Source organism: Aegilops tauschii, chromosome 5 (genome assembly GCF_002575655.3).
Source record: "Aegilops tauschii subsp. strangulata cultivar AL8/78 chromosome 5, Aet v6.0, whole genome shotgun sequence".
In the NCBI taxonomy this organism is placed as follows: Eukaryota; Viridiplantae; Streptophyta; class Magnoliopsida; order Poales; family Poaceae; genus Aegilops; species Aegilops tauschii.
The window spans coordinates 459,055,230-459,069,719 of record NC_053039.3 but is presented as its reverse complement, the minus strand read 5'-3'; the positions used below and the strand labels follow the sequence as shown (position 1 = coordinate 459,069,719).

The following is a 14,490-nucleotide window of genomic DNA, read 5'->3' as shown; positions in this document are numbered from 1 at the left end:
TCTAGTCGATAACTAGCACTTTCTGGGAGGCTGACTGTGGGCCAAATGAACAGCAAAATCTTCTCTCTCCTCCCCCAAGTGCCCCCCGATGGGCTGGGTGTGGCCTGGGACCGCCAGCTCTAATTTCGGCTAAATCCGGCCAAATCTGGGTTGTTGGGGCCACGAGTGGGCGAAAATTTAGTCGCCGGCGGCCAAAAAGTGGTCCTGGGGGGCGTCCTGGGGGGGGGGGGCCGGCTGGAGATGCTCTTAGGAAGGGTGCGGGGAGGGGAGAGGAGGAGGGTGTGCTACCACTCCTTATTCAATTTCAACTTGTAAAGTACATATGTGTGAGTATATAATTATGGTTATACTAGAAATAGAAACATGAAGATATATTTATAAAGAAAATGGGAACCCAAAATCAAGTTAACTAGGACACCATATTATGAGTATAGAAACGAAAATCAATAAGCCCCTCTTATTCACACGGTTTCGCGATTTCCGGACCAAGCTGGAGATGGACAGAAAAATATACTTTCTTTGTTCGATAGAAAGAAAGAGAGAGAGGACCAATATCAAGTCTACACGATGTCATCGTCTCCATTACTATTCGGGCAACTATACCAATAAACACATATGAATTGTAATTTTTCGTAAGAATTTGCTAAGTATGACATGTGTTTAAAGAGCAACTTTCTGTCCCTAGCAGGGCTCACTACTGGACCAAAAGACCAAGTTGGCTTGGCTCGGTATCACTCATCATCACGCACCACATCTCGTCATTATATACATCTTTGTATGCTGAGAGACTCCGACAAACTTCACTCTAGGTCAAAGAGTGGTGATCAAAGACGAAGACAGTGTTCGAAAAACGAATTGCACACGCAAAATTAAGTTCAAAAATTCAATTACTTAATCCTCATTCAGTTATTTTCACCCCACCGAGATCTGATCAAAATCCCGCAAATCTGCGTGGTTTCAACACGTCCCCAGTTGGATCTCCGTTTCACCTATAAGAACAGGTTCATGCCCTGTGCAAACCCATTTCAAATCGCTGAGTTTCACATGGATTACACCCGACACTTCTTTGCGTGTTGGCTCTTTCCATGCATTGTCGCTCTCTCTAAGATTTTGATAATGTTTCACTTTGAATATTTGGCTTTGTTCTCGTTAACACATATCATCTGCCACTATTTATCTAAAAGATTAATGATTTGTCATTCTACCAGGTTATTTTATACTAAAGATTTTTTCTTTTTTAGTTATATTTTTCGTCGAATCACAATGTAGTTACATTTTTTCTATTACTTAGATAGCATAATTAATAACATAGTGATTTTCTCAATTTAGTATGCATTTAATTACTTTTTCTCAAAGAGGAGAAAACCCCGGGGTTCAATGCTTATATATTTTTAATTTGTCTTTATTCCTAAGTTTCTAGATAATACTCCTTAAATTTACCATTTGTTGAACCGGATCCTTTTATGCGAAACAAATTAAAGATCGCCAAAGTGGCGTGTGTAGTTGAACGAGTTGTGCATAATCAAGACTATAGTTAACACACAAAAATTCATGCAACTTTAACTCTGGAAATGAAATAAATCTAAAGTGACACATACGTTGTACAATGTGCAGTCACTGAGTTGACAATTTTTTTTATAAAGGATGGATTTGTTTGGCTCAAAAAAAGCATTAAGAGAAAACATTGAGTTGACAGTTGTTTTTAGAGAAAGTATAACTAAATTAATTATCGGATAAAGAAGGAATATCGTGTATTGGTAGAGCTCCAATATACAAAGAAATAGACATCTACTAAGAAATAGACACTCCAATATATATCCATGCATCACGTATGCTCTAAACATTTTAAAATGTTGTAGAGAGCTCTAAAGCGCGTGATTGAAGAAATATCGTGATAGTGGTTTCCAGTGCATGATCAAATATAAACAAGAGAGAAATGGAGTAGAACGGACACAGATCAGGCAAAAAATGGGGATGCTCCCGCGCGTTGGAATGCTTGGTCTGTCCGTTTAACCCCAAACGGACACACACGGACGATTTGGAACCATGCGTGGGAGTTGCCCTAAAGTATTGGGGGCTTTCAAGGGTACACTGGCAGATGGGATTTTTTTTGTGGCAAAAAGGGTGTCCAGAAAAAGGAATCCCCGTCGCCTCCATCTGAAAAGTTTCAAAACAAAATGACTTTTTGAAGCCATGTACAGCACATGGAAAAAGGTAAGAGCATGGATGATGCACACATTACATATATGGAAAAGGTAGCCGTGGATGATGCATACACAGTACACGAATGAATCATACCATCAACAGTCACACAAAAATACCACCTGAAGCATCCGGCTTTCAGCACTGCGAGAGAACCACAGCATCTTACAATGGTTGTCAGTAAAACAGTTTCAGTAGGAATGCAAGTTGACAAATTTTCGGACTAGCAAACTACTCCTGATTGTAAAACTGCATCTTCTAACACCCTGCTGGAAAGGGGCACCGACGCTTCCGTTATTGCGTTTCGATATTTATGGCTACACTATGCCTTCACTCTCATGGTGAGGCTAAATCAATCGACATACATTTTCCGCACATGAATGGAGTGCGACGCCAGGGGAAGAGAATCACAGTTCACAGGTGTTCTGATTGGCCAGTCACCCTGAACCTGAAACCCATAAGCCAAATTGGTGAGAAGAGAACTGAAAACTAAATAGTACTGTACAAAACAAGATGAGTTACATGTAGTTCTCCTGCAAGATTTCAAAGAGAAAAAGAGTAAGGATGTCAGCAGACCGTACAAGATGCTGCTTTTCATATGATAAAATGAAAATCTGTCTTGGAACTAAACAAGCACGCCTAAATTTTGAGAATGTATGCTAACAAAGTCGAAGCAACACCTAGTCGACTCCTCGCAGCAGGTTCGTATCATACGAGGATTAAGTTCCATAATTGTCCATTGACCCCCATAGCATAGTACCGCGAGACCTCGGATCGGTTTAATGAGGAGATTATATTTTGGCCCCTGCGTTACCACAGTACCTGAATTCCACTATACAGTCTTGCAATGGAACTAAACATTCAGAGCATCCATTATATGTCAACAACATCAAGCCTTCTGCTGCCTACAAGTTAGAACATCCGATCCGAGTACCATGTTTGCGTTTATGTCAGTAAACGATACTCAAAATACACCCTCTTCTAGCAGAGCATGTATGACACTAGTTATACCAAGATTTTAGTTCTGACATGCGGTTTTTCTCTTTGCTTTTGCCAATAAAATAACCCGAATGGAGTCATACGTAGCAACACACGGTGGACAACATTCAGCCTCAGCCAAATGGTAGAACAGCGCTGTAGAATGAGATGGTAGGTCTCGATAGGAAGGAAAGGCTTCAAAAGTTCAGCCGTTCCACAGAAATGTATTTCAGTTCAGTCAAACTCAGAAAGTGTCTGAGCCATCACAGTACTAGTAGTACAGAATGAAAAGCTCCTTTAGTACCATTGAAGCAAAAACTAAAGTGAATTCAGAGATCATCTTGTTCCTAGTAGTTACCATATTAGTGCAAGGATATCCTCATGCTGCAATTTCCTATTCTCTAAATGATGATTTTCCAGGAATAGATAGAAAAGGAACTCCAGACATAGCATGATTGCAGTAATTAACTGACAGCGATAGAGTGTAAGATGAACCCGGAAATGCACTTCTACATATCCATACTTCACACCATGCACTATTTAGGATGTTCTTGCAGCACTGAATATGAACAGCAATCTTACTGGTAAGTTGGGACTAACCATTTTCGCCTTTCTTGGCAAGGGTGTCCACTTGAGACGAGCTGCCACCATTACCGCCGACGCACTCCTTGAGCCGCTTGGCGAAGAGCCTGGCGATCTGCAACTGCGTCTTGGCCATGATCTCCGTCCTCCTCAGCTCCATCTCGCCCTTCTTCACCTCTGCCTCGGCCCGCATCCTCTCCGTGTCCCGGTACACCTCCAGCCTGGCCCGCTCGATCTTCAGGAACGAGCTCGCCAGCAGCTCGATGCTCCTCGCGACGTCCAGCTCCGGGCTCTTCCTCTTTCTCGGCGTGTCCACCTCCTCGGCGCCGTCATCGTTCGCCTCCACCTCCACCTCCTTGCTCCGCGGAGAGCTCACATTTTCGGCGTCGCTGTCAGCCGCCCTGCTGCTCTCCTTGTGCGTGGCCAGATCGACGGTCTTCTCGGCCTTCACCGTTGCGGAGCCGTTGGCGTCTGCGTTGAGTAGCTTGGAGAGCGCGACGGGCGGCCCTGCTGTGTCCGGCGGCTGCTGGAGGGCGGTGTCCGCTTCGGCGTCGACCTCCGGCTCTGCTTTCGGCGGTGCTCGCGGCAGCTGGACCATGCCATCGCTACTCGGCTCCGGTTGCGCCTGCGGCTGGCCAGAGCAGCCGGCGGCCGGCCCCTTGAGCAGCCCGTCCATGCGGCCGAAGAAGCGCCACGACGGGCCACCGGAGGCGCTGGCCGCCCCGGCTACTCCGGCGCGCGTGGCGGCGGCGGACTCGGCCCGGTAGCGCTTCTTCATGGACTCGACCTTATTCTTGCACTGGTTGGGCGTCTTGGCGGTGCCCCCGGCAGCGGCGCCGGGCTTGGAGGCCGCGTGGTCGGAGGAGGAGCAGTGGGCGGAGACGTCGTGGGCGATGTCGACCCAGTCGCTCCACTTGAGCTTGGCCCGGTTGCGGAGCAGCCACTTGGCCTCGTAGGCCTCCAGCAGGCGCGAGATGCCGCTCTCGCTCCACTCGTCCCGCTTCGGCTGCTGCTGCGGCGTCGGCGCGGGCGGCGCCGCGTCGGGGAGGCCGTCCATCGAGGCCGCAGCAGAGCAGACGGAGCCCCCAAACTGGAACAGAGCTTAGGCAGAGCCACGGGAGCAGTTGGACCGAGACCGTCTGACTCTGTCAGCGAGAAGATCCCCCTCCGGCGCGGGGATCTGCTGCCTGAGCTCAAAACAGGTGCACCAGAGCTTTAATTCCGCTCGGGAAGAAGAAGAGCTTCACTCGATCCCTGAAGCTGGAAGCCTGCCGCGTGAGCGATCAGGGGAAGATGGTGTGCCTCTGAAGCTGAAGCTGGGATCGGAAAAGATGGCGCCTTTTCCTCCCCTTTTCCCAGGGGTACCGAAAGAAGGGAATTTCGGGAGGAGTTAACTTCCCAGATGGAGCAGAAAGGGCAGGCCGGCGGTTATGATGCGGCAGCGGGTGCCGTGCCGCTGCCGGACGGACGAACAGCTGCGTCCAAAGCAAGCGCTGTGTCACTCATAACCCCATGGCTAGCCGCGATCACGGGGGAAGAGAAGCAAGTTTGGAGCGGTCAAAAGACAGCGGGGGAGCGTCGTGGAGAAGAGTCAAGGGCTAGGCCGCGGCGGCAGCTGCGGCAGGGCGAGGGGACTTGATTCGAGCTCGGAAAAGAAAATGGAGGGTGGCGGCCGGGCCGGGGCGGGAGGTGGGGTTGGGAAGGATCCCGCTCCTCTCCTCTCCGTGGGGGAAGGGGAAAGGGAGGAGGAGGTGGTGGGAGCGGAAAGTGGGGGAGGGAGGACTCCGCCCGCCTGCCCGCGCGGCCACGGTTGCCAACTGCCGGCCGCGTGAGGTAGGCCCGCCACGGACAGCGAGGGCGGGCGGGAGTGGAGGCGCGCGCCGCGTCGGACCGCAATAGCCGACGGGGAGAGGGAGCGGGGGCGGGAGCGGGGGAGTGGGGCGTGACGCGCGCGCTGACCGGATCGGCGCGGCGCGGCCCGGCCCGGCGGCAAAACGAGGCGGATTGATTGATTCGTCGCTGTCGCTGGCGCGTCCGGCGGGCGGGCGGGCGGTGACCCCAACCCCAACCTCAACCCCAACCGTGGGGGTGGTTGCCTCCTTCTTGCTGGGTGGGACTCCGCCCGCACTAGCGCTAGCCCTCCCACGCGCCGCGGTTGGTGGCGGACTGGCGTGCGTCTTCTTCCGGCCCCCTTTTCCCTCGCTCCCGCTGCTCCCGTCCCGCGGCTTGCTTGCTGGAGCACTGTTCAACCAGTTGACCAGCGGAGCCAGCACCGGCAGCTCAGCTCCAGGGACACCCCACCCAATCAGCTCCGGATGTCATGCCCTAAACCGGGGCATCCCAAATAACAACCCAAATGATAACGCCCACACACGTGGCATTTTTGCACATCGCCCACACGCTTTGATCCACGTTGATTCTATTTTGCATGAATCCTAAAGGAATCTGTTAGAATCTCAGTGTCACGTGGGCATCATCGTATGTGTGGGCGTTGGAGAGTTCGCCTACACGCCCCGCAGCACGCGGTTTGCCGGCTGTGCTGTGTGGGCGAACTAGTTTCTACCAACACAACCATCACCTAGTCCACGCGCGTGTGGTCGAACTGCTTTTCGCCCACACGACACTCGTACGTTGTCGGATGGCAACTGCAGTTGCGCGTACGTGGCAACTAGGTAAACACACATGGCAACTATGATTCGTTGCTAGACGGCAACTGCAGTTGCGCGTACGTGGCAATCAGATAAACACACAAGACAACTGTGATTAACCATACATGGCAACTATGGTTGGACCACACATGGCAACTAGGTAAACACACGTGGCAACTATTGTTTGACCATATGTGGCAAGTAGTTAATCGCACATGGCAACTATGGTTTGATTACACGCGGCAACTACCATAAATTAGACATGACAACTATAGTTAACCAAAACAAAGAGAGTTGCCATGCTTTTACAGCTACATTTGTCATCCCGGATAATTACATCTGTCATCCCGGATGGCAACTAAATCGTCATCCCACGGGTACCTAACGTAGGTGCACCAGGACGTGTGGGCATATTTGCTTCGTGCCACACGCGCGGGATGGGGATGAGTAGTGCTTGTTGGGCGTGTGGCACGAAGTAGCTGCGCCCACACATGTGGGCTATTCTAATATTTGCCCACACACAGCCCGTGTGGGCTATCTCCTGCTCACGCCACACATGGTGTGTGGGCGGATGTCTAGTATGCCACACGTGTGGGCGTTATCAGGACCCAATAATAAACGCCGGTTCACAGGACATGGCCGATTTTTCCGGCCCGAATAGACCCCTTGTAATCGGCCTTGATTTTTTGCTGCGGGATTCTACATATTCGAGTCGTTTCCGCCGTATCTACGAGATCCACACCTATTTTTGACGGATCCCCGTTCCTTGGCGCTAACGCCATTTCCGCTCGCTTCCGTTCCCGCCTCACTCCCAGCCGGTTCTTGGTGCCCCCGACTATCCCGCATCGTCCGTTAGCTCCGCCGCCTCGCGCCGCATCTATTTCACAAAATTTAGAGGCCCGGGTGCCCATTTGTATCCGGGGGCTAGCTGCCGCTACCACCGCCATGGATCCGCCATGGAGCTTGGCGCGCGGCCTTGGCACCGGCGGATCCGGTTGTTTCCAACGCAGGTGAGCCTCAGATTCACTCTAGGGATAGCCACGTGAGCCGGCGGAAAGAGTTTTGGCTGGCTTTACTTCAGCCAGAGGGAAGAAGAAAGGGGCGGTCCGCTTTGCTTCGGCCAGCATGGGAGAAGAAAGGGGTGGCTGGCTTTGCCTCGGGGGAAGCTATGTTCAATGCCCGCCGTCTATTTTGATTCAATTTTGATAGGGAGATATTCACGCGCGTGCATTTTTCAGATGGATTGGAGTTCATCGTTGTTGTCTTCGTCGGATGATTCGAACATAAAAGAGATGATTTCGGACGACGATGTCAACAACCTAGTGTTGTTGCATCCCGTGGACAATTTTCATATATGTTTGGGTGATTTGAACAATTTGTTGTTGTAATAATTTTTCGAATTTGAACATTTGTTGTAATGAAGACGATTGTTGTATTGTTAATTGCCTTTCGAACCATTTATACTCATGTTTTTAATTTATATTATGATTCTAATTGGTTCGTATTGTTGAAAATCTTGAATTTACAAAGCTAGAAATAATTTGCAGTACCACGAGGCCTCCGGCGCGGAACAGATCTTGTAAACTCGTCCCATAGAACATTTGTGGGACAAGTTTACATGATCTGTTCCGCCGGAGGCCTCGCGGTACTGCAAAAAAAATTACACGCGCATGGAAACGATTTTCGCAGGACGGGGGTATACCGGATCTGCTAGAGATGCTATAACCTCCGGCCCCGTAAAACGATGTCTCGACGGCATTTGTGCTGCAAAATTCCGTCAGTATTACTACTAGGCATAGGCAATTTTGAGTAAAACTATTATTTGCTCGTGCATTGCAACGGGGCACATATTCTATTGGTTCAATACTAAGTGTGTCCAACATATACATTAGGTCAGGGATCCTCTTGCATAGCAGACGACATTTCTAATGTCTTTTTTACCACTAAATCTATTTTCTTCTTCATCTTCCTCTTGTCCTTCACTCCTTCATCCACTATGTTTGACATACACATCCAAACTCTATCTCTAAATCTTCCCTTCAACCCCCCCTCCCCTCCTCCTCGCCAGTTTCTATTGCTTGTTCTTCAAAATGAATAAGAAAATAAAGAAGAAAACAATTCAAATCGTTCGAACATGGTATACACATGCTACCCCTTCTCGTGCCTTCATAATGCGGGTAAATAATTCACAAATTAGTGAACAATTATTTGATACTAGTAAATTTTTCATGTGTTGCTATGGGCGATGCTACTTCTTGAGCTTGCGTTGGTTTTTCCCTTGAAGAGGAAAGGGTGATGCAGCAAAGTAGAGATAAGTATTTCCCTCAGTTAGAGAACCAAGGTATCAAACTAGTAGGAGAAGAACGTACAAATCACCAAGTACCTGCACAAACAATCAAACACTTGCACCCAACGCGATAAATGGGTTGTCAATCCCTTCACGGTCACTTGCAAAGGTGAGATCTGATAGAGATAGATAAAACTAAACAAAAGATAAAGTAAATATTTTTGGGTTTTTGGTTTATAGATCGGAAAGTAAAAGATTGCAAAATAGTAGATCGGAAACTTATATGATGGAAAATAGACCCTGGGGCCATAGGTTTCACTAGAGGCTTCTCTCAAGATAGCAAATAATACGGTGGGTGAACAAATTACTATCAAGTAATTGATAGAAAAGCGCAAAGTTATGACGATATCCAAGGCAATGATTGTGTAATATAGGCACCACGTCTGTGTCAAGTAGACCGACTCCTTCCTGCATCTACTATTACTCCCCACATCGACCTACTCCTGCCTGCATCTATAGTATTAAGTTCCTAAAGAACAGATTAACGCTTTAAGAAAGATGACATGATGTAGAGGAATAAACTCAAGCAATACGATGTAAACCCCATCTTTTTATCCTCGATGGCAACAATACAATACGTGCCTCGCTACCCCTACCGTCACTGGGTGAGGACACCGCAAGATTGAACCCAAAGCTAAGCACTTCTCCCATTATAAGAAAAACCAATCTAGTTGGCCAAACCAAACTGATAGTTTGAAGAGAATTACAAAGATATCAAATCATGCATAAAAGAATTCAGAGAAGATTCAAATAATATTCATAGATAAGCTGGTCATAAATCCACAATTCATTGGATCTCGATAAACACACCACAAAATAAGATTACATCGGATAGATCTCCAAGAACATCGAGGAGAACATGGTATTGAGAAGCAAAGAGAGAGAGAAGAAGCCATCTAGCTACTAGCTATGGACCCGTAGGTCTATGGTAAACTGCTCACACTTCATCGGAAGGGCAATAGGATTGATGTAGATGCCCTCTGTGATCAAATCCCCCTTCAGCAGGATGACGAAAAAGGCCCCAAGATTGGATCTCACGGGAACAGAAGGTTGCTGTCGGTGTCAAAACCGGCAGATCTCGGGTAGGGGGTCCCGAACTGTGCGTCTAAGGATCGAAGGTAACAGGGGACGGGGACACGATGTTTACCCAGGTTCGGGCCCTCTCGATGGAGGTAATACCCTACTTCCTGCTTGATTTACTTTGATGAATATAGGGGTTACAAGAGTTGATCTACCTCGAGATCGTAATGGCTAAACCCTAGATGTCTAGCCTGTATGGTTGCGATTGCTTCTATGGACTAAACCCTCCGGTTTATATAGACACCGGAGGGGCCTAGGGTTGTACAGAGTCGGTTTACAGAGGAAGGAATCTTCATATCCGAACGCCAAGCTTGCCTTCCATGCCAAGGAGAGTCCCACCCGGACACGGGGGAAAGCCTTCCATCTTGTATCTTCAAGGCCCATGAGTCATGCCCATGTCACATAGCCCGGACGCCCGAGGACCCCCTAATACAGGACTCCCTCAGTTGCGGCGGTGGAAAAGTGTTTTCTGGATACTTCTGATGGTTTGGGAATATATGTGAATATATAGGAGGAAGATCTAGGTCAGGGGGTCACCAAGGAGCCCACAAGGTAGGGGGCGCGCCCTCCACCCTTGTGGCCGCTTCGTGGCTCTTCTGACTTGCACTCCAAGTCTCATGGGTGTCTTCTGGTCCAAGAAAAATCATCGCAAAGGTTTTATTCCGTTTGGTATTCCTTTTCTGCAAAGCTCGAAAACAAGGAAAAAACAGAAACTGGCACTTGGCTCTAGGTTAATAAGTTAGTCCCAAAAGTAATATAAAATAGCATATTAATGCATATAAAACATCCAAAACAGATAATATAATAGCATGGAACAATCAAAAATTATAGATATGTTGGAGACCTGCAGGCGACCGCCCCCTCCGCACCTCGCCCGCTCCGGCCGCCGCTCTGCTCAATGCCGCCACCTTCTCCGGCCGTCTTAGGTCGAGCCACCGCCATCGCAGGACGCGCTGCTCCACGAGCCCTCCAATGCGCCCTCCCGAGCACCTCCGCCGTCCCCTGTGCCTCGCTAGCCGTCGCCGGAGTTGTGCTCCCGAGCACCTCCGCCGTCCCCTGTGCCTCCCCCTGTGCCTCGCCGGCGTGCACAGCGCACCCGCGCGCGCCTAAACCAACGGGCTGGCTCACTGACGTGTGGGCCCGCCCAGATATTTTGGACCTAAACGCTAATTAGCACTAACCGGCGCCCTAATAGCCACCAACACGTGGGGCCACCTCACTAATTAATCAAATTGGTTAAATAAAACTCTGTTAAAAAAATGAGCCACTGACAGCCTGGCCCCACCTCACTAATTAGCCTAATTAGGTTAACTAAAACACTGTTAATAGTCACTAACCAGTGGGTCCCACTAGTCAGGTTTGACTAGTCAACGCCCTGTTGGCTGCTGATTGGGTAGTTGACTTAGTAAACTGTCCCCACCTGTCAGCCTCAGGTGCACACTTCTGGGTACACTTCCCGTGTACCCATAGCATTTAAATACTAATTAAGTTTCGATTTAAGTTAAATCCAGAAATTAGAAAATCAATTAAAACTTGGAAAATTAATATAAAATAAACCGTATCTCAGATGAAAATACTTTGTACATGAAAGTTGCTCAGAAAAACGCAACGATTCTGATAGCGGAGTCCGTTCATCTGCCACACGTCCCTAACATAGCGAACATGCAACCGCCCCCTCTGTTTCGTCTGTCCGAAAACGTCAAACACCGGGAATACTTTCCCGGATGTTTCCCCCTTCGCCATTATCGCCTAGTACCCTAGCACCGCGTTTTGTCATGTTATGTTTTGTGATGCCTTGTTTGCTCCGTATTTACTATTTCTTCCCCCTCTTCTTCTCCGGTAGACCCTGATACGTCTCCACGTATCTATAATTTTTGATTGTTCCATGCTGTTTTATTATCAATCTTGGATGTTTCATAATCATTTTATAGTCATTTTACATCTTTTTTTGGTACTAACCTATTGACATAGTGCCAAGTGCCAGTTGCTGTTTTTTCCATGTTTTTTACATCGCAAGAAATCAATGTCAAACGGAGTCCAAATGCCACGAAACTCCACGATGATTTTTTATGGGCCAGAAGGAAGGCAATGGGCCCTGGTTGCACTTGGGGGTGCCCCGAGGGGGGCACAACCCACCAGTGCGCGCCAGGAGGCCCAGGCGCGCCCTGGTGGGTTGTGCCCACCTCGGGTGCCCCCCCCGGACCGCCTCTTTGCTCTATAAATACCCCAAAAATCCCAGAACCCTAGAAGGGTCGACGAAATATTCATCCAGCCGCCGCAGAGTCCAGAACCACCAGATCCAATCTAGACACCATCACGGAGGGTTCACCACTTCCATTGGTGCCTCTCCGATGATGCGTGAGTAGTTCTTTGTAGACCTTTGGGTCCGTAGTTAGTAGCTAGATGGCTTTCTCTCTCTCGCTGAATTCTCAATACAATGGTCTCTTGGAGATCCATATGATATAACTCTTTTGCGGTGTGTTTGTTGGGATCTGATGAACTTCGAGTTTATGATCAGTTATATCTTTTTATATCCATGAAAGTTATTTGAGTTTCTTTGATCTCTTATATGCATGATCTCTTATAGCCTCGTATTTCTTCTCTGATATTTGGGTTTTGTTTGGCCAACTTGATCTATTTATTTTGCAATGGGAAGAGGTGCCCGGTAGTGGGTTCGATCTTATGGTGCTCGATCCCAGTGACAGAAAGGGAACCGACACGTATGTATCATTGCTACTAAGGATAAAAAGACGGGATCTATATCTACCTCCATAGATAAACTGATCTTGTCTACATCATGTCATCGTTCTTATTGCATTACACAGTTTTTCCATGAACTTAATACACAAGATGCATGCTGGATAGTAGTCGATGTGTGGAGTAATAGTAGTAGATGCAGGCAGGAGTCAGTCTACTAATCTTGGACGTGATGCCTATGTAATGATCATTGCCTGGATATCGTCATGAGTATTTGAAGTTCTATCAATTGCCCAACAGTAATTTGTTTACCCACTGTTTGCTATCTTTCTCGAGAGAAGCCACTAGTGAAACCTACGGCCCCCGGGTCTTCTTTCTCATATATTTGCTTTGTGATCTATTTTATTTGCTCTTTTTATTCAGATCTATTAAACCAAAAATACAAAAATACTTTGCTGCACTTTAATTTAGTTGCGATCTATTATTTTAATCTATTACAACTTTCTCCCGACAACACGCAATTTCTAGCGCCGTACCCCAAAAGTGATTGACAACCCCTTTAACACGTCGGGTTGCGAGGTGTTGTTATTTGTGTGCAGGGGCTGTTTATGTTGTGTTGCTTGGTTCTCCTACTGGTTCGTTAACCTTGGTTTCATTTCTGAGGGAAATACCTACCTCCGTTGTGCTGCATCATCCCTTCCTCTTTGGGGAAATAGTGACGTAGCTTCAAGCGACATCAAAAGGACTTTCTGGCGCCGTTGCCGGGGAGGATCTTCAACATAACCGGGTTCCTAATCACAAATCTCATCTCCTCGCAATTTACATTATTTGCCATTTGCCTCTCGTTTTCCTCTCCCCCACTTCACAAAAATTTGCCGTTTTATTCGCCCTCTTTTTCGTTCGCCTTTTTCTCGTCAGATCTTTTGTTTGCTTGTGTTGCCATGTGCCTTCTATATGCTTGCATCTTTGCTTGCTAAAAATCTATAGATATGGATCCCCATCCACTTGCTAATCTTTTTAAAAGATCCAATCACGACGAACCAATTGTTAGTGAGTTGAGTGCACTAGATTATCTTTATGAAGTTTTGCTTGAGAATCGCGAATCTGAAAATTGTGATGAAGAAGTTTATGAAGTGATTCATGATAGCTCCTTGAATGAAAAGCATGATTGCAATAATTTTACTATAAATTCTATTAATGTCAATTGTGCTAATAATATGCAAAACCCCAAGCTTGGGGATGCTTGTTTTGTCATGTCCGCTACTTATTGCAATGACCATGATTGGGATGATGATGCTTCTTATGATCTTGAAAATTTATTTATGCCTCATGATGAATATGATATTGATATTAATTTTTGCAATAGTATTGAAAGTGGGTTTGGAGAGGTCATGACTTTAGTTGATGTTAATCCCACTATTTTGGAAGAGTGTCAACTTTGTATGCATGTGGATCATGTAGGGAATATGTTATTGAAGGAAATATGCCCTAGAGGCAATAATAAAGTTGTTATTTATATTTCCTTATATCATGATAAATGTTTATTATTCATGCTAGAATTGTATTAACTGGAAACTTAGTACATGTGTGAATACATAGACAAACAGAGTGTCACTAGTATGCCTCTACTTGACTAGCTCGTTGAATCAAAGATGGTTAAGTTTCCTAGCCATTGACATGAGTTGTCATTTGATTAACGGGATCACATCATTAGAGAATGATGTGATTGACCTGACCCATTCCGTTAGCTTAGCACTTGATCGTTTAGTATGTTGCTATTGCTTTCTTCATGACTTATACATGTTCCTATGACTATGAGATTATGCAACTCCCGAATACCTGAGTAACACTTTGTGTGCTACCAAACCTCACAACGTAACTGTGTGATTATAAAGGTGCTCTACAGGTGTCTCCGATGGTGTTTGTTGAGTTGGCATAGATCAAGATTAGGATTTG

The 14,490-nt window shown here is 47.1% G+C and overlaps 1 protein-coding gene across 1 annotated transcript; it reads right to left on the bottom strand.

Annotated features, from left to right (window-relative positions):
- Positions 1–2,318: 2,318 nt before the first annotated feature.
- Positions 2,319–5,568, bottom strand: LOC109754013 (uncharacterized). The gene is made up of 2 exons (XM_020312946.4): positions 3,781–5,568; positions 2,319–2,650 (listed from the first exon to the last, which is right to left on the bottom strand). The coding sequence occupies exons 1-2, from the start codon at positions 4,817–4,819 to the stop codon at positions 2,640–2,642; spliced, it is 1,050 nt and encodes a 349-aa protein (XP_020168535.1). The 5' UTR covers positions 4,820–5,568; the 3' UTR covers positions 2,319–2,639.
- Positions 5,569–14,490: the final 8,922 nt, after the last annotated feature.

Coding starts and splice junctions, on each gene's coding strand:
- LOC109754013 (XM_020312946.4), bottom strand. CDS start 4,819: ATGGACGGCCTCCCCGACGCGGCGCCGCCCGCGCCGACGCCGCAGCAG.